At 41.0% G+C, this 24,674-nt stretch overlaps 1 protein-coding gene across 4 annotated transcripts in view; it reads right to left on the bottom strand.

Annotated features, from left to right (window-relative positions):
* The window catches only part of LOC137098536 (uncharacterized), a 141,273-nt gene that overhangs the window by 81,307 nt on the left and 35,292 nt on the right, over nucleotides 1-24,674 (bottom strand). For all 4 annotated transcript variants that reach the window (XM_067474849.1, XM_067474850.1, XM_067474847.1 and 1 more), the window contains one exon: nucleotides 11,722-13,537. In XM_067474849.1, coding sequence (XP_067330950.1) covers nucleotides 11,722-13,236 — 1,515 coding nt within the window. In that variant the 5' untranslated portion in view covers nucleotides 13,237-13,537. The remainder of the gene's footprint in view (nucleotides 1-11,721; nucleotides 13,538-24,674) is intronic.

The following is a 24,674-nucleotide window of genomic DNA, read 5'->3' as shown; positions in this document are numbered from 1 at the left end:
CCTGTGGCTAGCCTACCTGCTGCTGAGATATCATTAGTTTTGCCTGAGGGTATGTGTAAGTGTTTGTGTGACTGCATGTGTGTCCTATACTATACGTGACCATTTTAACAACAGTCCTTCCTAGTGACTGTGTGTGTTTGTGTGCCACAGTAACTTAAAGAAAGAGGTGTCATGACTCTGAGTCTCCTTCCTGGCTGAACCTCCACTTGGCACAGTCATTGCACAGAATGGACAAGGAGCCAAGGCGTGACTAAGAATACGTCTATGTGTCTGCCCGTGTAGTCTGTGTGTGCCTGTGAGTGCCAGTGGCGCCTGACCTGGAGGGAGAAGAAACAGTTGAGAGCAGGCCAGGAAGTGTGGGGCATTTAATAGAGCACAGCACAAAGCTGAGGCCAACATCTACACAGTGACTAATAATTAAAGTCAACAACTCTGTGGGCTGGCTGTGATCAGCTCTGCTATCATTACATGTCTTCACTTTCTCTCCCATCTGGACAGCAATGCATCCCCATCTGGGCCTCGGGAGAGACAGATATAAAACACCCACATACACAAATAAAACCACAAGCAAGTACAGTATGCTGACACAGGTATAGTAGGTTTGCTTTATGTCTATCAAATCCAACAGTGCATCAGTAAAATTTGTATTTGGTTACAGGTTATATACTAGATATATAATATTACTCAGTAGTCTTAGCATCATTGTTAACATGTATCTTTCTTAACCCATAAAATAAAGCATTACCAAATGTCACCACTGTCACTAAGTAAATAAACCAGGCACAACAAACTTCCAATCAAAAAACCCAAATTCTAGATAAACCAAATAAAAATGTGTATCTGTCACAACTATGCCTAGAAAAACTCATAGCATAACTAGGCAACCCTGAATATTCACAAGGACCTTTAATGAAACCCAGATATTTGTGTGCAGTCCCTCACAAGACACTGATGATATTAAATTAAATAAATGAGCTATAATAGTTTTGGCTATGTTTGTAAGTAAAATGAACTTTGCAACGTCATAAAAGTGTAAAATAAAAGTCAGCCAAGGCAAAAGGTATTAATGTCACTGTAAACAGTAAAAAGAGGTGAACAGTGATCTGATCCTCCAAAAACTTGCAATGTTTCGATTACTGAAATTAACGCACATTCACACAATTCCTTTGAATTCTGTTTGCATTTGTAGTTTGGCCCAATCACTGCACATTTTCATCACTCTGCACTTTCCCTGAACATCTTACATGCAGTGCACCAGAACGACTGACGACAGATACATGGTGCTGCTTCCTTAAAGTAAAACCCGCACACACAATGATATGTGCACTTAGAACAAGAAGAGAAGACATCAGATCAGAGATATGGTATATATTTTGTGAGCATCCGGTAGCTGCTATTAATATGCAGGGGATAACCAAAACCTCCAGGAGAGGTGGGATGTCTGCAAAAATCATTGCTAAAGACCCACTGAGGTAATGCCTTAATTCCGCACACACGTACAAAGTACTGGTTGAACACATTGACAAGCACTTTTCTGATGCAACCTCATAGCTGTGAGAATGATCTCAAACTTTGTTGTTTTATATATATATAATGTCATGAATACTGATAGAAATTGGTTCAAAACTAAATAAGATAAAGAATAGTTATTATTGCCCTGAACACCTTTCATGACAGTTCCAATAATTACAATAATTGCCATCATGTGAAAACACCCCCTTCTAGACTAAAACAAACCATTATATTCGCAACCACAAAACATATGCAAATAAGAGATTTACCCAGGTGTGACACACTCACATGCATCTACATGCATGCAAATTTCCATGCTCTCATTCGAACGCCCTGCGCTCTTCTCTAATCAATGCAGACACACATAACAAAAACACCTTCCAATTATGCAAAGGCACTCGAATATTAAGCCCCCACAGAAACAGAGGCAGAAAGCCAGCCAGCCTCCGAGGAGCACTTGTGACTTCCGCAGACAGACCTTTTGTACTGTGACAAGTTTTAAATTCTGTCTGAACTTTCAATCAAACCCATTCTTGCCGCGAGTGTGTGTGTGTGGAGGGGGGGGAATTCCCTTTTGTTCTGCACTCACAGTAAAATGTCAGACGGTATTGAAAACAGTCTCATCCTGCTCCCTGTCTGTTTGTCTTCCAGCAAGACACGGTTTAAATACATCATGGGGAGCAACAGTTAATTGTTTAGCATTGATCCACATTGATTGAAGTTTGGTTAGCGCCGATTGCCTCTTTAATTCAGTTGTGGTGTGGACATGTTGCCCTGTTCTCGTTTGATCTAATTCAGTCTGTCTCTGGAGGGCAAGCTGGGTGGCCTCCACTTCAACACACACACACACACACACACACACGCATGCACAGGCTGTTAAATCTCCCCACTATCATACATATACACACACATACACACACACTTCCTCCTACTCATACACTTCCTAATAGAACATTCATTATTCATCATTATTAGACTGTTCCTTTAGCACCATAAGCTGTTCAATGCATCTCGCCACTGTTCCCTTCCTCTGCTATACATTATTCACGACAAAACTGTGCTTTTAGCCTCAGAGTATGCAAATTCCTCTTTTGATTATCATAAATCAGCTGATGTGCAAGAGGTAGCGTGTGAGTTTGTGTATGTGGTGGCAGCTTGTCTGGTGATTGTTTGTGTTTTATTGCTTCACTGCCCCACTCTGGTGGTGTATACTTCACATCATATTTTTAGCTGAGGGAGACGAACTTGGAAAAGGCCACTGGAGGCTTAACTCACTGCTGTACATTTAAAGGGCAAATCGCCCACATATATGCCACTGTATGCCACTGCCAAGAAGAATGTTTTTTTTATCAGTGGTAGTCTCAGTGTGTTTGTGCATGTGCAAATAAAAGAAGAGCGTGCAATGATAAACAAGCTCAAGCACTACTTATTATATTTTCATTAAATGGATACAAGTATTCAGTTTGTATTTTTCTTTTTATCAAATATTTGTATTATTCTGGCTAAATGTACATCTTGTGTATGAATGACACTGTATAAAAATGATACAAAAACACAGACTTACATATAGATGAAAGTATTTAGTAATATATTTGTAATTTATAGAGTTTAACATACATTGTTAGTATAAATGTATTATGTATAGCTCATACTGTGTGCTTTATTAATATTGTGTGTCACTATAGTTGAAATATTGCTGTGTGTATGTGTCTAAGCTGGAAAGCCTCTCGGGATGCTTAAAAAATTAACCTGCGTGTCTGCATGTGTCACTGAGCTCAAGTGATGATTCCCTCCTCTCTTTCCATTTTGTTTTCTCCTCTGCTGCTCTCCCATCTTCCTCCTCCTACTCTTTCCCTCTGTCACCCAACCCCTTGCTCCCATCAGGTGCCACCTATCACCCATTCCCTCTGCTCTCTGCTGGCCTACTGCTCATTTCATCCCAACCCTGCTCATTTGTTCTGATCTGCCACCCTCTCCATGCACCTCCTTGCTTGTCCTTTCCCACTCTCCCATGGCCTCAATTCTCACACCAGCTGCCGTGCACAAAAACATATTTCTTTGGGTTTGTCAAGCAAGCAGCACAGCTCTATGGCAATGTCTATGGGTCGAATAGTCATGTTGAACCAGAATGAAATATTACAGTAACATGGATAAATGTTGTTTCAAGACCAGCAGCCATTTCAAGTTTACATTCAAACGGCAAATAATACCTTTAATGACCAGTATTGACAAGACCAAAGGAAGAAAATCAGATCACGTTATTATGGACCAACAAAGTCATTGATGGAGGTTTTGCTAAATGGATGTTTTAAATTAAATTTACTATAATCATTACAGCAAAGGTTTAGTAACATTAAAAATGCAGCACGAAGCCCATCATCTTTTGAAAATATGTTTTATACTAGAAACATGCTCCAAATATGTAATTAGTAATTCCATAATGACTACCTGAAATGTTGGGCAGAGCATAGCAGACTGTAACAGAGCACAGTAAAGCAAGGAGACGTTGAGCAGAACGGATTGATTATTTCCAGTCTCAAACAAATGACTATCAACAAATTTTCTGACTTTTTCCTGATGTTATTGGAGACTTTTGGAGACTCTGAATTGAAAGCATGTCATTCTCACACTTCTCAACGAGCAGCAGGTGCAGCTGTAGGCCCCTCCCATGTCCCAAACCGCTTACAGGTGGCCCAGTCCTGGCGCAGCCCCTCCCAGCCGCAGACTGCAAATGAAATGAATCACGCATGCACGAAGCCCCCACGGGTACGCATATCAATAAGAGAATACAATAGAAAGAAATGCATACAGGCACACTAAATGCAAAAATACATACAAAAATATGTTTTGTGATGTTTTAATGCAAACGTTGTGTTCTGGACACCATGATTTTGTAAAAGGTTCAAGAAAACAGCTTGTTAGTTTGTTTGGGTTGAAATAAGCTATGGGAATAAATGTTTCAAAGCATAGCTCTCTGCTGATTCATTGTGTAAAAGAAGCTTTCAGGGGAAAAAAGGTTGGAGACCCCTGATCTAAAGGTTACAAACAAATGAAGTATTTTGTAGTTTAATTTGGAAAACAAGCAAATGTTAGCATCATTACACATGCCGAACGAGCAGTGAGCATATAGACTCTAAACATCATTATGTATCATTACTCTGAGCATATTAACATGACTGCAGACATGTTTATATGTACTCTACCGCAGATGTTTAGGATCAGAAAGTAATTTTCCTTATGGACTCACAGCACACAAAATGGCACTGGTTCCTTTAATTTTAATTCATTAATTGACCATGCGTGGAATGTTTATGTGACTAGGAGTTCAGTCCAAGAAAAGTTGGAAGCTCAGTTGCTTGCTCAAGAATCCAGACTACATTAATATTGGGAGTATGCTACACTCAACTTGATCATAAATATTTACATCTTTCTTTTATAACTTTGATTCTGATAATTTGGAGTCTTGGTTTAAATCTTGGGGCTTTGTTGCAACATTCAAGCTAAGGTTTATTATGAAATATGAATTGATTCACTGCTCATTTAATTCAGTTACAGAAGGGAGGTTGGTTACTGACATTGTTTTTTAAATAAAGCTCATCCACTAGTAACTGGTTGCTTATGTGTAACATGAAGACATAAATAGCAGTATGATTACTAACTGACCAGCTCCTGTGATTAACTGAAGTCATTTTTTCCACTGTGGCTGCCCGAAGGTGGAGTTGTGTCACTTCACAGCCTTTGCCCCCTTTCTCTTTCCCCCCCTCTAGCTCTGGGTCTTTTCCTTTTGTGTGACTTCCCTCCTTTTAGCCTCCTCTGCCCTCCTCTCTCACCAAGGCCCTCTAACCCCTGACTCACAGGCTCCTTCAGGGCCACAGGGAGAAGTGAAGCGCATAGTCCAGGCCAACGCGTAAATTTTAGCTCAAGGTCACGGTCACAGAACTCACACTGGGCAATGCATAATCATGGCTTCAGCTCCAGCACAGTCTCTTTACTTCACATATTCCCTATGTCACATTAGTGAACAGTGGCTGGAAACACGCTGTATGTCTCACCACTGACACGGCTCACCTTGAAGGGTTAACCTCAGGCTATAAACCAGTTCAAGCTCCAATTTGGGCTTTATTTTAGGATATTACATTACCTCAGGTTGTTAGGTTACACACATGCTAACCCACATTTCCAGGATTATCTACAATTGGGTTTTTGTATTAAACTGAAAACGTTGTAGATGTATTTTAAGAGCTTCATATACTTTCAGATATAAAATTCTGCCATTCCCACGAACGATGCTTTAAATTCAGATGCTCACTTTGCTGATTTGTTCGACATTATCCCAAGATGAAACAGGGGCTATAAAGGGAGAAGGGAGATTGGAAGTAAAGGAGAGAAAGGCAGAGTGTGTTCCCTTTGAATTCCATCTTTAATAGACTCTACAGTTTCTCCTCTTTTCTTCCTCTTCTTCTCCCTCCGTAGCCTTGTTCCCTCAGTCATCCCATCTATTATTTTCTCTATGTGATCCTGCACCCACTCAGCACAGCGACACATTTGACTGTGGCCTCCACAGGGGCTTGCAATAAAATGGTATTTAACTGCTTTTTCCACTCTCTCTATCTCTCTCCCCAACCCATTCGTACTTTACCCTGCCTGTCCCTGCGCTGATGCCCTGGATTCTCAGCTGCCTCTTTTCATAACCCTCTATTTCTCTCTCTCTCTCTCTCTCTCTCTCTCTGGTCTTTCTCCACCCCGCTTCAAGCCTTTAAAGGTCGTGAGGTCAGCGCTGGAAATGTGTGTGATCTCCCACTTCCTCTCTCCATGTCTTTTTCGTTTAACTGCCTCACACGTTCTTCCTCTCCGCCAGTTGTAAGCCATTAACCTTTCCTTACTTTCCACCACATTCACTTTTTTCTCCCATACCCGTCCGCTGTGCATATCTACATGCCATTAATGCAGCACTCACTGTACACGCATCCCCTTTCTTCTTTAACCTCTCTGTGGTTTTACCCCATTTCTTCCTCATCATCCCTTCATTGTCCTGTGTGGCAATTTTGCTCTCTTCTGTCTTGTTATCTCCCCCCTTCCTCCCTCCTGTACAACACTGTAGTCACTCTCTAATTGCTGTCTCACCCCTGCTGTGCTTGAACCCGGAGGCTAAATGATTTCTACAGAGAGCATAAGAGTGGAAGCACGTGAAAAAAAAAACGAGCTCTTTGCAAGGAGACATTTTTTTTATAATTATTGATGAGTTCCTTGTCAGGAGGTGTGTGTGTTTACAGTTAGTGTTTCACTCCTATTGGCACCATCACACATTCCTATTTAGATTACTCCCTCCTCTATGGACCCTTTTATCTGTGTATTAATATTTATGACTTTGAAGCCGGACTTACAAGGTGTCTGTATTTTTCGGTGTGTGTGTGTGTGTGTTTGTGTGTGTGTACAATATGAATGTGGATTTTACCCAAGTATGGCAACAACACACATTCATAAGGAGGTGGGTGGTGGGGCAGTCATCATGCATGTCAGGGGAGAACAGTAGTTTTGCCTGCATTTTCCAAGATTTTTCTTTAATAAAGTATTATCTGCAACATGTCCTTACAGTTCAGTAAAAGTTCAGTTTTGGTTGATAAGGCAAAACCAATGGTCATTGTTGGTAACGCTGTTTGAATGACAAACAAATTTTTATCCCATGTCATCAGATTTTGTCGCTTTTTGTGTCTTTTAGGTGCCCTTTGGCATCCATACTTGCCCCACTAGACCAACGGGAACCATGCTGCCTTCATGACTGACCTCTCATCATGAAATGCTCTGTTAAAGTTGTAAAAAATAACGGTTTTGTTGACTGGCTTAGTGGTAGGCACCAAAAATTCAACGTAAGGTTCAAACATAAAATACATAGAGCAAAATGTTAAATAACTACATGCAATAAAAAAATTATGCAGATCCCATTATATTAAATGTGAGCGTAGTAAAACTATCATAATTAAAGTGCACAACGTCTTGCATCAATGTCAAAACATGGTCTCTTGTGGAAAAACCCTTTGTATTGTACCAACCACCTCGTACATCTCCATATGAGGACTTTATATAATGACTCATGTCTTTAGGGATCATATATTGATGCCCCAGGATTTTTATTTTACTTGAGTGACAGCCCTGTGTATCTCATAACAACGCAGAGGAGTACCTTCTAGTGTCAATATGCCAAATGCCAAAGGACTGGAAAAAGTGGCTGTTTTTGACATCTTGCGAATCAGATTGGGTTTAAATGACTCATTTACCAAAAGCTCTTTGAACAGCTGCTATAAAGACTACAACTTCTGATCTCCATAAAGTGCTGTATGAATACTGTTTTTAAATCCACATGAAAAATATATAGAGATTTATCTTATAAGTATACATATTTGTATTATACTTTGATAGATCCATGCTTATAGTAACCTAATGAATAGCATCAACATTTTAAAAATTTCTACAGTATTACAAACGGGGATTACTTTAATGAAGTATGCAGCAAATCTGTGGCATGCTAGTACAGTTCTCCAAATCCCAAAAGGCCACTCTCAGAGTATCACACTATTTTGTATATGTATTTACTTGTAAGAAGCTTTGTACTGCACATGTACGCACATGCGATTTTACATTAAAGCTGTGGAAACAATGTAGTGGAGCAGAGCTCTAAAGTAATATACATAAACTTTAAATACCAAGTAAAAGCACTTCAGAAATTGCACTTAAATGAATGACTGCCTTGTAGCTAATGAGGGAAGGGCTTTGCTAGAGTGAGCATTGGAGAAGAACATATTGTGCACGTACACATACACAGTCTCAAACACCAGCACTTAACTTCCTGTGACAGTCTCCGTCTCATCCTTGCATCACACCAGCAACTTCCCATGAGCACTCTTGCAATATCATGTGTGCGCACATTGCACCCAGAGGCGGCGCACAGAGGCAAAGGATATATCAATAACAGAACGGTCAAATAACTGTGTTACTTATACATCTTTAGATGCCTTCAGGCTGGAGGAATCCTTTAACTGTATTTTGCAGAGCAATTTTCAGCAGTGAATGTTAATGAATGATTCAACCTAAGAAGAAATCTAAGTCTACGGCTCTCTGGGAATTGACCGGTATTGTTCAATGTGTCAGAAGCTGAAAGTATTTAATTACCGTTTCACATTGATGTATACATTTACATGTTTTATATTCATGCTGTGCTGTAGTGTGAGTGAGTTTGCCAAAGACAATAATGTTAATTGTGTAATACAGGCATATTTCACTAACTATGAATTATGTATCTTCATGCTGATGTTAATGATATGCTAATTATACTGATAGCCTGGGTCCATTTCCTGTTGTGGTGGTGAATTAGATATGCGTGTTGGCCAACTTGCCAGGTAACTCTTACACTTATGTTTTCATAAAGGTGAAACAAGGCAACATGGAGACGCTGGAATTTCCTCACAAAGAGGAAGAAACTATTATATATGTCACGTTTCTCTCTCACGTCTCCCTGCACAAGGTTTTAGTGAGTTTTCATTTATGTGTGTATGTGTGTGTGAGTGGTGGGGGGGCTAATCAGAAAGTGGTGTTTTTTCTTAATCCCAGCTCTGCTGAGGCGCCTTTTCTCCTCAAGAAAAATCTATGTTTCTTTCGCTGTGTCTCTGCAATCACTTGAAACACTATTACAGACCATGTGACAGCATCAATTAAATTCACAATTATCATGGGGCAGAGACTCTAGCACATAAAATATAGTAACACAGCATCGTCTGCAAGTCTGTATGTGTGTGCTTGCGTGTGTGTGTGCGGATAAGAGAGTGATAGAGAAAAAAGTGTTATAGAGAGGAAAAACTGAGTCTGACAATTCACTACTCAGAACATTTTTTGCCCTTTTTGGCAACTCTTATGAACCTGAACAGCTCTCCAAAAACAAGACTCCACTGTAAACAAAAACTTTGACAGTGTACAAAACATTTTAAAGGCCGTTTCACAAAAAATGAAAGGACAGTATGTGACTCAATGCCTTTTTTTAGATTTGATACTAAATGAGCAGTTTTTAAAATAAGAGTAAGCGCTTATAAATACCCAGGAAAGATTATACTGGGTGCTGCCACTGTGTCCACAAAGTTGGCCTCTAATCGTTTATCAGTTTAGCAGTAGAGCCTTTGTCTCTCATTCACATCACAGATTAGAGTCTTGGCTCTTGTTTCCAGGTTTAGCAGAGATTTATCCAGAACTAACTGTCCAAGATTGCAGAAAAAACAGCACAAATCTGTGTTAGAGGGCAGATTTTAAACAAGGCCAGAGCTAAATAGAGAATCACACCTTCAGATGAATGTGGTGTGTGTGTGTGTGTGTGTGTGTGTGCGTGTGTGTGTGCGTGTGTGTGTGAGTGAGAGTGCAGGCATGACCATGGTATAGCTGACTGAAGGAGAGACACGTGTATTGAGTCACATGCAACCATGTTTGGATTGAACCTGAACTTGGACGCTGTTGAATTTGGCAGGTGGAGCAGTTCTGGGCTGTACAGTTAATTTCTTCTTGCTCGCTATCATAGCCCTCTCCACTAAAGCACAATCAAGTCCCACATAGAGAAAAAAAAAAGACAAGAGTGCATTGATCTCTCTACCTATAGCGCTGGCCTACACTGGAGCATGAGCATGAGATTAAAAATTCATAAGCGTATTAAGATCTATAAGAGCATTATTCATGTGTGCCATCACTGTCTAATACACTAGGGTACTAATCATACACATCTCAAGCCTAGCACACCCACACACACTCACAATAGCATTTTGGGTGTACTCCAAGTGTCAGCACTATCATATGGGCATGTGTGTGTGGCCTGGCTTTGTTCCCTCCTTGAGTGCCATACAATGTGCTGACATAAATACCTGCTTGACACAGCAGATTGGCACTAATGGCTTTACACGCAGTGCCATCTGTAAGCTGGACCGTTAGCACTTGCATCTTCTCCATAGCCACTAACGGTGTTTCATAGCATTCGGTTCAGAACATCATCAGTCATGGTGCAAAGGCAAAAACAAACAAATTGTTGACTAATCATCAGTGCGTTCAGGGAGACTGTACACAAAATCTGCAGAATCCTGCCCATCTCTGTCAACCTGGATGTTAACCGCTTAAAAGCACAAAGCAATTTGGTCCTATTGTCTATCAAGTATGAGATACCTCCTACTGAGCTGAAGCTCTTAACCACTAGCACTCTCACTCTCACACACACGCGCACCAACTTCTAACTCTGTGGCTTCCAACAGCCTGCAGCAGTCACACGGGGATCATTACTATTCATTTGCTCAGCAGGCTGGCCACACAGGCTTATAAATTAGCTCATCTACTGCAGCTGGGTACTGAGACAGGACCAGACAGACAGGACCAAGATGCAGCCATTACAGTGCAGGACTCCGAGACACCTTCTGTCCAGTCAACAGGAGCTCCACTATGCTCATCTGCCCACTCGTTCAAAGGAGAAGGGAGAGTATGCTGGGCACTTGGGGGTGGGGGGTGGGGGGTGGGGGGGGAGTACACCCAGTCAATGATTGTAATAAATTTTATAGCAGAGCAATAAGATCACAGGTCTGTGTGTGTTGTAGTGAGGGAAAACATAGTGATAAATCCTGTTAAACCAAGTGTAAATCAGTCCAAATGAAATAGCATTAGTGGGACCTTGCGGCCCTGTGAGCATCAGGGAGGAGAGCTGACAGGTCTGACCTACAGGGAAATGAGGGAAAACTCGGACCACACTCTTTTCTGCCTTGGGGGGAGGATCAATGGTGGAAGGAAAAAGTAAAGCTATTAATTCTCCAGGATATGTCAATTCCCATTGGCGGGTGCAGATTGGTAGTGATAATGGCTGGTCCCCTGGGCCGGCTGGACCGGGGCTTTCTGTGTGCCTCAGTACACCATTGATTCATTGAAATTTTTACAGCTACCTGTAAGGAACCATGTCGCAATGGAGCAACATAAATCAATTCCAATTCCAGGCTTATAACAATGCCTAAAAAAACTTGGAGCGTGACTCTGGGGTTAAATTATGCTAACCATTTCTTGTAGATGTGTACCTGAGCGGAGGACCTGAGGTTAAATAAGCCTTGTAAAATACTTGCAACGATGGCTTAAATATTCTTAAAACATTCAGAAAATAGTTCACAGCCCGTGTAAATGATGAATTAAGCTTTACTTTGGCCTTACCCGTCCGATGAGCACAGGTTCAGGCCCGGCATATTCTTCAATCACGAAGAACTGATTCCAGATCCAGCTCCTTCTACTGCGAGAACGTGACCCCTTGCCCTCCATACGCTCGCGCACGTCCTCTTTCACCTCAACCTCTGCTTCTTCAAACACGAGGCCTTTCCCATCTTCTGGAACGACAGCTTGCACTGCGGTGTCCTTTGTATCGCGGCTCCATTCGAGCGCTGGGTGGAGCCTCAGGACATGACTGCTGTTGACAAGGTTGTTGTCTTCATCTGCTGAGTACTGAGCTGTGCTGATTTCTGTTTGAGCAGTGTGAACTGACTCTGTTAATGGGTCTCGATGGGATTCCGCAGCTCTGTTCCCCGGTTTTACTCCCAGGGGCTGCACTGTCAGCACAGAGGAAGGAGAATTATTTGCTTCGGAGGGAACATACAGTGGGAGATGTTTTGTAAATGGCGGTTCTGTTTGGCTGATCATTGCCTCTTTGTCAGGGCTCAGACTGACCTCGCTGTGAGGTGTTGACAGTGCACGGACGAGGTGTTTGCTCTTGTTATCACTGCTGTTTGAAACCTGCATTACAAAATTGTTCTGCCCTTTACTTAAAGCTGAGCTGACTTCACTTGGAGTATTAATACGAGTGTCAGCACCCTGGTCTCGATTAACATCTGGAGTGGTGACTGGGCTTACATTAGGAAATGCAGTCTGATTATCAAATCCAGCGTGAGGCTGAGTGACAGCCATGTCTTGCCTAGGCAGTTTCTGAACCTCAAACTGTCCGTGATTAACGTCAATCAAATCTCTCTTCCTGCTCCGGCTGCCCTTGCTCAGAAAGCTCAGGCTCGGAACGCTCTGCATTTGGGAATTGACAATTCTGACGAGGTTCTCCTTCGACAGGAGCTTTAAAACCCCATAGCTGCCAGTGAGGTTTAGCTTTCGATTTGAATCTATACCAAATCCTTTCCCTGGTACACCTGTTGTGTGGACGCTCAAATCAGGTCTACCCCTGGATCTGGAACCGGATTTAATCCTGGTTTTATTGGAGTGGAGATCTGGCTTGTGATGGATTGTAAATGTTTTCTCAGGCTTTCCTGTTTTGGTCTCAGCATTCTTAGTGTTGTTCTTTACTTTCCTCACATCCTTGTTTAGCTCCTTGTTACTAGCTAACATGTGCAAAGTCACTTCTTTTTTATTTACAGAGTCAACCTCATGGTTGGACTTAAATGCTTGCCTCTCCTTGTTAGCTAAAGATGGAGCAGCATGATTCTGCAGTATTTTGGAATAATTAAAAGACCCAGCGTGCTCATGACTAATCAGGTTTCTAAGAGTCACCACAGGCATTGAATTTGCATCCACGCTCGCATCCCATTGGTCCACAGCTCTGCTGTCCCCTAGCTTCACCATGTGTGAGCTGCCCACTCCTCTCCTCCGTACAATCTTACTGGCTGAGGCACCTACTGCGGGTCCGTCCCACAGGCACAGAGAAACCAATAGGAGCAGATTTCTTGTAATCATCTTGTCGAGTGGCGAGATGTCCTAATTTGAGTGAGGTTTGCTGCAAGGCAGGTCTTGTTTTCCGGTTGTCTTCATTCTCTCTTCTGTTTCCCCTCTTTTCATCCCCCTCCTCTCACTCACCCATTCTGTGCCCTTCACACTGAGCTGGAGGGCAGGTGTCAGTCACTCGTTCCCTTTTTTTTTTTTTTTTATCTCACACAGCCTAATATCTTCCTCTATCTCTCCGAGCCTCTCTCTGCTGGTTTTTTCCCACTCCTCTTGCGAAGCGTCTCATTCAGTTTCCCACGGAGGGTTGAGCACCCTGAGAGAAAAGATAAAGATAATTAAGTTAAAACTTTAATCATTGCGCTGCGTTAATTAAAAGTCGAGTGGTACAGACAGGTAGGAGAGCTCACAGACAGGCAGGCAGGACAGGCTTTTTAACAGAGCAGCAATCACATTTTCACAAGCACAGAGGGCTTTTCAGGCCCAGAACACATATCCATTTATACCTTCATAATGACCCAAGTGTTTTTTCTTACATCTATTAGGCAGCCGGGGACAAAGTTATCATCGTACTATTCTACATGGAGAAAGATAGGATAATACGCTCTGAGCATTTATTAACGGGGACGACTGTCAAGGATTTCTGACTGCCGTGCAAAAAGGGACCAGCTATAATATGGAACTAGCTTCGTATCATGTTGCATGATTAAATATCCAGATTAAAATGGTGCTTTGATCAGTCAGTTAGACTGTCAATTTACATGCAAGCTGCAGATGCAGATGGACTTTGTTGTACACAGAGCTTTGAGCGATTTAAAAGGTTCCTCTCAGCGTGTCTCTCATGCACTCGAGCCTCAAATGGAAACCCTATACCAAATCAAAATGTCAGATATCAATCAGTGGAGCTTGTCTTGAGATAAGAGCAGACACACATCTGTGGTATTTCAGTAACATCAGCCTACACATCTGACAAGTCTATAATGTGACTATTTACCAGGTTGCATTTATACAAAAAACTCCTTACTATGTGCACAGAAATGCCTGACTTTTAGTTCATAGCATGGGTCAAACTCTAGAAATGCTGATTCCTGTATTTCCCACAATGCAATTCTATCTATATATACAGTAGATCTCATGTGTCTCATAAACAACCATATTCTTGGGCACCATGTCCCAAGTTTGTAACACGGGACGTCAATGAAAAATATGTAGCCTCAAAGCCGAGATGACTCCAGAGGCATTAACATTTTCCCCGATTGTTTAAAGCTACTTTTAGATTTCTATTAGTGTTTTCACAGATATTCTTAATGATGAGTACACTGTACTTTGTGTGTAAAATCAGTACAGTGAGCCTCTAAAACATTTTTCCCCTGGTACAAGACTCTCAAACTCTGTAAAACTATTTAATATTTATATATTGTAAAACTTATGCTAGGGGTTAAGTAGTGCCAGTTTCATTTTGTCCTGTGCAGCATGGTGTGGCTTGTCTGGGCGTATGACACTTGCTCCGCTGTGGCACAGACAGACCCTGTCAGCACATTCACTGGGGCATGACTGAAGTTAGGCGGTTCCTCCTGGAATACTTCTCACCCTTTTCCCCCTCTCATCTTCTCCTCAACGCCCTCAGCTTCCTCTCTCTCTTTTATCCTCTCTGTCTCTATATATATAAGCAAACCCTTTTGATGAACAGAGAATTACCCCTCCTCCGCGTTCGCTTTTCCCACCTCTCCTACTCACCACCTGTCTCTTCTCTGGCCTATCTATCTCCCTAAATCTCTCTCGATCCCTTCGCCTTAACTCGCTATTGTTTTAGTATCCTGTCCTCTCCAATACTCGCTCCTATCTTATTTTCCTCTCTCTCATCTGTGTCAATCACAGGCCCGTCACTGCGTCCCTCACCCTTTATGCACTCCCAGGCTTCAATCAATCAGCCAATCTCCTTGCTCGGCCTTGCACCATTGGAAGTGACAGGTGTCTCGCTGGTTACCATCTCAAGAACAGGCTACAACGCCGTAATTGTGCATGTAAATCTAGTAATCAAATGATAGAATGATGCAAGCAGAATATATCCAATGGTTATGTGAGACTTGCTGCAACATGCTGGGCAGATTTGATAGCATAAGTTATATATAAATGTCAGAGAGGCCATTATAGAGGTTGTGAGGTTGGCTTTGGCTGCGTGTTATCTTAAATGTACAGCATGAGGAGGCGATCGGGGTGAATTCAATGACATAGCACCTCACTCTCTCCCAGAGGAACTTATCAGCTGGGAGTTTGATGGCCAGGCAATCATTGCCACGGGCACCTTGTTAACAAGCCTCGGGCAGGTGGTGGGATGCGGGGCAGAATATCAACATTGCACAGTCACCAGCTGGGCACAAATTTATAACATTTCTGTCATGTGGGTCAGCACCAAATCAGGTGTGAAACGTGTTTTATTCTTCATCTTATTGCACCAGTTCCAAAGCAGACATTTTACTCAGAGAAGAGTTAAGAAATTTCTGTAAGATCAGTGTCAGAGTCTTTCAAACTGTGGTTTGCACATTTGGGGAGAGCTATCGTAATGCCATTACCTTGGGTGTATCAGCTTGTACAACAGTAAGTTAAAATACAAGGATACTTAGGTTTGAAGCGCAACATTTGTCTTCATTAAATTTCTATATATTGTAATATAGTGAAATTATTTTATCCTCGTTAAAGGCAGCAAGTATCAGCACAGGGATTTCACCCTTAGCCTTTACATACAGTTCCACAACTTCAGGTAGAGTAAATAAAGATGATGTGGTGCCACACGAGCTCAAGGGAGCTCTCACTGCCTAATTAGACTTTTAATAATTGTGTAGTTGAGGTTGAGACTCAAAGAGCTCAACACTGCGCAATTTCCACTGTACTGTGTTTTTCTGTGATTTCTGAGCACCTATAGCAAGTTCCTCAGTGAACTGATTAATTGAAGCCATACATTTTTAATTAATTAATTTCCCCTTACTGGCCCCATCCCACCTAAAACTCAAATGATGTTTTGGGTCGTTAGTATTGGAGGCAGATTTTCACCACTGATTGCAAGCTGTCACCAACTTAACGAGACTGAACATTTTTAATTACGATTCACCTCCGTGCTTACTGTCTATCTTCTTCTTCTCTCGGTAGCCCTCCTGTCGAACAAGCAAACAGGAGAAGAGAAACGCTCCACCACAGTAGCAACACGCCCACACAGACACCCTCTCCACAACAAAGAATAGTGTGACTTTAAGCCCTGTTGACAAAAAATTCTGCACGAAAACCATTTATTTACTTATGCACAAGCAAAAAAAAACAAAAAACAATAAATGTCTGTACTCTGAAAGCCACATTCATCCACCCTCTTAGGCACGCATTTATGAAGACACGCACACAAAAAGTACTCCAAATATCCCCGAACATGCAGAAATCCACCTTCTCTCTATCTGAGCTACTAAACTAAATAAATAAATAAAAAGAAAGAAAGCTCTGGGGGCTGCCTTTCTGGACACAGTGAAGTCAAAGAGAAGAAAGCGAGCGCTCACTCACACCAGGAGGGGAGAGAAAAAGAATTATGCATGGAGTAACAAAGGCAAGTTCCAGAAAAAAGATGGAAAAGCAGGGAAGTATGCTGTGGATGTGTAAGGATGTGTGTCAGAAGGAGACGGGAGGTATAGCAGGGCAGCAGGAGGTGGGGGGCCAAGCCCTCCTTGGATGACCGACCAGCTAGTTTTTAAGTGCAAAGTACCGCAAAGCAGCTTCGTTCTCACCTTGAACCTTTGCAGATAAAAGCAGATCTGTCAGCGGCTGAGGAGGTGAAAAGCAGTGGGAGCTTTTAATGTATGAATACCTTCTTTGGCCCTGTCCCCGGTCTTGTCTCTATCACGGCTTTACTGATACACTGACAACTAGTGCTAACCTCACTTTAACAGGGCATACACCAGCCTATAGACATACAGTAAGATAATTCCTCACAGCCTGAAGGTTTGTGGAGAGTGAGGAAACTACTGCAACATAAACAGTCTGACAGTTGCAGCTTTGCAGTAAAGAAAAATAAAACAGTGGTATGAATTTAGAGTTTTGCATGGCACAAGAGCTGTGAAATTCAGTCCACTTATGGGTGGCTGTTTGCCTGTTGGTGAGATTAAGACTAAAAAGACTGAGTGTAACAGAGCACCGACAGGGGGCTTTGGATTTGTTTGGCTTTTAACTAGATCAATGGGGTTACATTAAATGGCAGGAGTCAGAAGCTTGTAGAACATCCAGCAGGAGTGCTGCATTTCAAAACACAGTGTGTGTGCAAAGCAGTGTGTGTAAAACAGTGTGGTGTGAAAGTTCAGTCTTGTTATACACCACTTTTACAATTAGATACAGGATTGGGCTGCACCAGCTGTTCATATAGTGCTCACATCCTTTAATTTGTGTGCAGCTCATGTTCCAATGTTCACAGTAACAAGATGCATTAGTGATTTTTCTACTCTTTAAATGAGGACAGGAATTTTGTCTGCATTTATTGTCCTTATAATGTTCCATATTTCTCTGTTACTCCACGCTCTAACAGGTGATATTTGCAGGTCAGGTCAGGTAAGTTACTTACTGGGTCAAAGTACTTGTGTGTGATGCAGCATGTTTTCATTTTGGGTTGCATAAATTCCACTAAACAATTATAACTAAAGTCAAATGCGGATGCAACCAGCCCCACCTTTCCTACCTACTGCAAATGTGAGCTCCTCAGCTGCTGCTTTATCTTAGGCTACAGTGTATAAACTGTGAACGGTGTCATAAAGATCAAATAAATCTTGACAGGAGACAGTCCAGAGAATCACAATGCCAGGAGACGTGCCAGTAGGTCACGACAGGGACAACATTTGTGGCCCATATTTTACTGCCTTGGCGACAGTTCAAGTAGTTCTCAGTCTGATTTGTCTGGTTGGAAGGTAGAGTGCTGGCTGAGAGTGTATTAGATATACCAATAGTGACAGCACTGACCCACTGAACGCCTGTGAGATTCAGCTCCCTATGCAAGCCTTTCAAAACCATGAAATATGCATAAATCAGAGTGAAAGCATTATTGGTAAAATGGAAAAAATCTGTAGAGTGGCAGATGTGCCGTATGCAGTAAAAATACATAAATACATTGTACAATATTTCATTTATTTAATTTACTTTTGTAACTTTGCCTAATACCAAGGTTGATGTGCAACCTTACTGTGCTCTTTGTGTTTTATGATACATATAAGCTGGAGCTGCTAGATATCTTTAGATTCCTGCACAGGGTTTTTTAAAGAGGTAAATCTGCTCTTTCAGATAGAAATATTTAGAGTTAGATTCTTACAAAATGGATGTGAATTTGGATACAAATAGAAAGCTGAGTTAATGAGGCAGATAGTTACTCCCATATGTCTATAGCAATGCTGACACCGGTTTGGTAGAATCCTTTAGATGATTTGTGTAGGCAAAACTTTATTTCCTGCCTAAGTAACACTGATCATTTCTGCTTTGTTGGAATCTGCAAATGGCTGTTTTTCATATCAGCCCTAAATAACTTAATAATCTGTAGCAGGGAAGGAATTTTTCTTTTTATTCTTGACAGTTAAAAAGGAGCAGTTTTTAGAGCATATTTAATGACTTAGTAAATGCGTAAGACAAGACACTTAATGACAGTTAGACTATGATCACAGTCCTGTCACAAGGAAAGAAATCCCAAAAATTATTTTCTTATGTGCACTTGTGCCAAAAAAAAAACAACACCCTAAAATTTCAATTGACGTGTGTTGCAATTTCAGTGAAAAAGGCAAATAATAAAAGAAAAACATTCATATGTGATAAGATGATACAGTACGTGACAGGAGACAAGGACTATAAGCTCTGCAGGGAGAGCCGGAGGGCTGTAAACATGTTAGGGAAGAAAAGTGAGGGCAACTTCTGCTGAGCTGTGGTTCAGCTGAAACCCAACTGGATTATTAAATAATTTTTTCACTTTTTACTCTTCAGCACCACAGGCAGTATGATTTCACCTCCCGGTCATCACTAAATAGCCCAGACTGAAACAGATCAACTTGGTCCCATCTGTTGTGGCACACAATTAATAACTAATGAACAAATTATAGTGTACTCAACCCAGTGGTCATAATGTGGGTCCCCAGAATAATTAATCACCTAAACTCTATCTCAGATACTCATTTGTACAGCCCATGTCTTGGGCCTATTTCCAGTTTCATGTCAGTAAATACGTATTCAGTTTAGTTACGATCATTTGTATTTTTGAGTAGAAGTGAAGTATTTTACATAAAACATTAAAGTAGACTTGGTCTGAAATGCACTGTTACAAGAACAGCAATTTTCCATAATTTTGAATACCATTACTGTTGTAACCAATTAGCTTTGACCCAGCTCAAAGTTCAGGTCACACAGCTCGTGCTCATACTATTTGTTTCGTTGGCAGGTTTCTGAAATTGAAACAGACTCAGCCTTTCACCATCCATGATCTGTGTGTGATGCCCACGTTATACAGAAAATATGCAAATACATCCTCATGCAGCTACAGTGTAATATCATGATATAACAATATGATAAATTCTTATCATAGAAGATATTTCACTGCCTTACTCTGAGCCATCATCTCTGTTTCATCCTACTTGTCTACCTTGGTTCTTACTGTGTCAGTGAGGCTTTCAGGAACCATGCAGAGTCTAGGTCAGTGACTTTTCAGAAGGGCCTAAAGTTGAAAGACATGATGTGAATTTAAAATGTTGACAAGGAGGGACCATGGATACTGCTATGGAGAAAATCTTTCATTCACATCCAAATTTTTAGCCACTTTATTGTTCATATTGTTAAAAATGTGATTATGTCTGTGTGATGACTGTCTGCTGGTGTGACTTGTTAATTGTACTACAGTCAAACGGTCATTTGTATTGTTATTGTGAATATACTTTATAAGCGATTTAAGTGTCTTTTATGTTGACCAACGTAACCCTGGAGTGTAATGACACACATCCATTATATGAAATCTTTGTTGCTCATGTTGATTTGTTGCAATATGCTGATTCAGTTCACTACAAAACAATTTGCATGTTCGATGAACTGCTCTCTATTTGCACATTTATGTACAATGTACACAGTGCATGTGAAATCTTATGACTTTGAATTTAAATGATTCTGCTTCTGATTATGTTATATGGATACCATTTGGCCACTGAATCGCTTACATCTGACATCTCTCCACCTTCAATTCTTTTGTTTTTTTGCTCAGACATTGAACAAGCTGATCAGCTCCAATGATCTTCTTGCACAAAGGTCATGGGATGTTTTTGTGTTGGGCAGTTCAAATAATTTGAGTCAATGTCTTTCTAGACAGGTGCTCAGCCTCCCTTTTTCAGAATGGTGAGTCATCCACTGCCAAAGCAGTTACCAAAATTACACCTAATGCCAATCAAGCCTGTCTCCCTTCTTTTTCTTCCGCCTGGTTGCATGTTCAACAGCAATCTGATCTATCTGATCCTTAACACACAGGTTGACATTTGAGCAAAAGTCCTTAGAAAGTACTGATGAACTATGTCTCCCCAAAGCTGTGTGTGCATGAATTGAATGTGTAATAAGACTGTATGATTTGTTCAGGAGACTTACAAAACACAAATTTTTCACGCAAGCTGTTATGCTTAGTCTGCAAGAAAAGAGACTTTGTGCATGAACTCAGAGTATGTTTACCATTCATTGCTGAGGGCCACAAAGCCTCGAAGATTTGGTTTAACAAAGTTAGTGCTTTATTGGAAGAAGAGGTGCTTTGCACAGTACTTGAATATGTTTTGTCTGAGGTTTACTTCACCCCTTCTCTTCACCTCTGTTGTTTACCTTTCAAGGGCGTTCCTTTCAAGAGGCACTAGTAGAAGATGGTGGAGAGGACACGGCGAGGTGGGAGAGGGTCGTTTCAGAGATGAATAAACACAACACACCCAAGGTTGTCTGTGATAATATGTGATGCATTGCCAAGGTGGAGATGGCACAGTGTAAAATAGCACCAAGAGGGAGAGTGAATAATGACACTCAATATTCCACCTTAATTTGGCACAATTCTCTTTTCAATTTACACTTAAAGATCTTTTTTTATGTTTATCACCCATCCAGGCAGCCGGCGAGTAAAAAGGAGGCAAGATTGAGCAGGTTTACTTTTAATGGCTGTGTGATTGAATCAATAAGCCACTGCTGTGCACAGAAAAATGTCTCTGTGTGTTGTCTACAGGTGTTTTGGTTTCTACAAATATTGCCTGCAAAATGATGATGAAAGGTTGTGGTCGACTTTGTGGTAGTATCTGAGGGATGATTGTGAAAATGTTTGCTTTAGATTGAATGTGGCCATTTCAGGTATATTTCTGTGTGTAGGTGGTGACTGCAAACTGTGAACAGTAGACTCTGTAAAGCTCTACTTAAAGGATAATGCAGGTGCTTTTCCATATTTTTGTTAATGTCACCAAATCCCATAAAACCAATCGTGTCTACTCCCTGTCAACTCAATAAACCCTGAACTGGATTTTAGCCTATCTGTCTTTGCCACAGAGCTCCACTGTTGTTTAAGAACATCAGCCAGTCACATTGGGTGACCTTTTATCATGTGCTTTAAACAACATGCTTGCCAGCTCACCTAACAGTATCTGAAACTCTTATCAAGTGTCATATTTTTCACTTCAGAGAGCTATTGGCCAGGTATGAGTCCCATGAAGGATCCCATTAGGAAACTTTAAAATGAAATTACACACCTAACCTGTATTATGAAATATAGTATTTATTATGAAGTTGACCACTGCACCTTGTGGCAACAGCAAGAATTCATCCTCATCTGTGGCTGCCTGGCAGAAACTCAGTATCGGACAGACAGCAGTGGTAGTTAGTTAACCTGGCTCTCTACAATGTGTTATTATAGGCTATAACTAGAGGCTGCCTGGCACTGGCAGCGACTGTGATTATTACTGCGATGATATTGCCGCTGTGATTGTGGCTGTAGCCATGCTCGAGCTTCAGCTGCGAACATTCTGGCTGTGACAGTTTAATTTATGATGGGTGAAACATTAAATACAGTACATGGATAAAATACCTACAGATTCTTCGAGCACAACCAGGCAGAGCAGCTGCAGCTGTGTGTGCAAGCGCACTGTTTGAGCTCTCCCTTTTGAAAGGAACAACGTGCAATAAATTTATCATCTTGGTTGTCATCGCCACTCTTGTTTGGGTCTATATGCAGCGTCCTCAAAAACTGTGTTATATGGGTACCTTCCTGGACTGGACTAGAATTCTTTTTTAAGAATCAAACGTAATGAAACAAATTATTAGGAAGGGAATGCAGAATTTATTGCAAAAGTGTTATATGCTAACAAAAGGAATTTCATTTAAAAATTCCCACTATGGCAGTTGCCAGTTCAGAGGTTCAATAATTATGCTTAACACCCTTTTGCCTTCTATCTGTCTCTCTGGTTTAACCTCCATGTTACAGGAAAACACATATTACTCTATGTGAAGTAAAAAAAATGTTTCATAATCTAATGTGGGAGTTGTTGCTACTCTGATGGAGCAAATAAAGAGCTATGGAATCAGACACAACAACATATGGAAGAGTAGATGGCCACCTGTGCCTGTGTGTTAGCTTCACCCACCAGCATCAAATGATGACTCGTGTGATATCTGTGTGGCAGCTTAAGCCCCAACGTGAAAGATGTATAATTGCCTACTGCAAGAAACTATAATGCCGTCTTATTTACCAACATTTTGGAAATTAAGTAACTCATTCCAGTGAGGATGAAAGACCACAGCCTTTATGGGCAGAATGGCTGCTAATGAAATTAATAAATGTATCTGGAAGAAGACCATCAAGCTGGTATAATGTTGGAATCAGATATTCAGCCCTGCTGTTACGAGGCTGAATATAAAGTTGTGGAATTTGACCCAACAGGAGAGAGACGAGAAGGCTCGCTCTGTAGCGACCTGTGATGTCTGGTGTCTGTGTGGCAGATGCAAACTGATGGAGACAGAATTTCAATTGCCACACTACAACAAACTTCACTGTGCTCAGTTATTCATTTATTTATTTATTACTGGGGATGAAGTCGATGATTCCACAGAGGACGAACGGGGCACAAGCTTCAAGTTCTGGGCCTCATATAACTGCTTGAAACCAACATTGTGGTAAATGCCTCCACTAACCAATCAAGTTGCACTTTAAATCCATGTCTCTCCAGATATATGTACCTATACAAAGTGGAGACTTTGAAAGAATGTAATAAATGACTGAAGTGAAATATGTAGCAAAATGAAGGTTATTACTAAATTGACATGCATGGCTATAGGGAATAATTAGCAGTAGAAAAGTGTCTTCAGGGGTTGACCTTTGACCTTTTGGATATTTAATGGCATGACTTTTTATTTTATCCTATTAGAGATTTTTGTAAAATGTGATCATGAATAACCACAAACGTGTTTTGTGAGGTCATAAGGACCTTGACATTTGACCCACAAATGCTAATCAGTTTATCCATGAGTCCAAGTGGACATTTGTTCTAGATGTAATGAAATTCTCTCTGGGTGTCCCTGAAATATTGTGTTCACAAAACCGGAAAGGTCGGACAGCCCAAAAACAAAGATGATCATTCTGTAAGTAGAATAGTATAACTCCTAAATGCTTCAGTTTACAATTATGATAGTGTACAATGTATTTAGAAAATGCTTTAATGTTTGCTTAAATAGTAACTTTAAAATCCATTATAAAGCCTTTAAATGAAAACTTTAGAGGCAGATAATACTAAACAGCATAGACACTGCAGAGTTATTATTTTCATTCAGAAACCTACTGTAGCTCTGTCCCTATTATCCTCTTGCTGGCAGGCATTTAAATGCTAATGTACTGGTGTTACTTTTTCAGACACTTTGGAATGATGGCACATATATATATATATTTCTTGGTATAAGAACAACAAATACTGTACATTAGATCAAATCCCACCAAAGCTTCTATTTTCTGATGTGATTATCTCAGCACAGAAGTCAACATAAAACATGTTGTGGTCATAATCTCCAAATACTCGCCACGTTTTTATTTTGTGCACTTCATGATGAGTGAAGCTACTTGTAAAAGCAAAAGTGTCAGCGAAGACACATAAAGCTGGTCAAGAGCCAACATGTCAACTAAAACAGTCCCAGACCTGGCAAACAAATCCCCAGCTTGTCTCTTAACCACACCAGCACCAGGAAGCTGTGTAAAGTATCCATGAATGGAGGGTCCTCATAGGTACTGAACACAGTGGGTTCTGGTCTCTTACAAGCACCTATGTTGAAAACAATTGCCCATCTGCTACAAAGGTAACCTATTTTTAACAAACTGCTCTTTTTGCAGCTGTGAAATTCATCTTTTAACTCTTTTCCACTTCACACAAGTGCTTCCCTCACTTTATGCATCTGCAACCAAGTGC

This window comes from Channa argus, chromosome 14, assembly GCF_033026475.1.
Source record: "Channa argus isolate prfri chromosome 14, Channa argus male v1.0, whole genome shotgun sequence".
In the NCBI taxonomy this organism is placed as follows: Eukaryota; Metazoa; Chordata; class Actinopteri; order Anabantiformes; family Channidae; genus Channa; species Channa argus.
The sequence above is the reverse complement of the archived record's forward strand: the minus strand, read 5'-3'. Positions and strand labels throughout refer to the sequence as shown.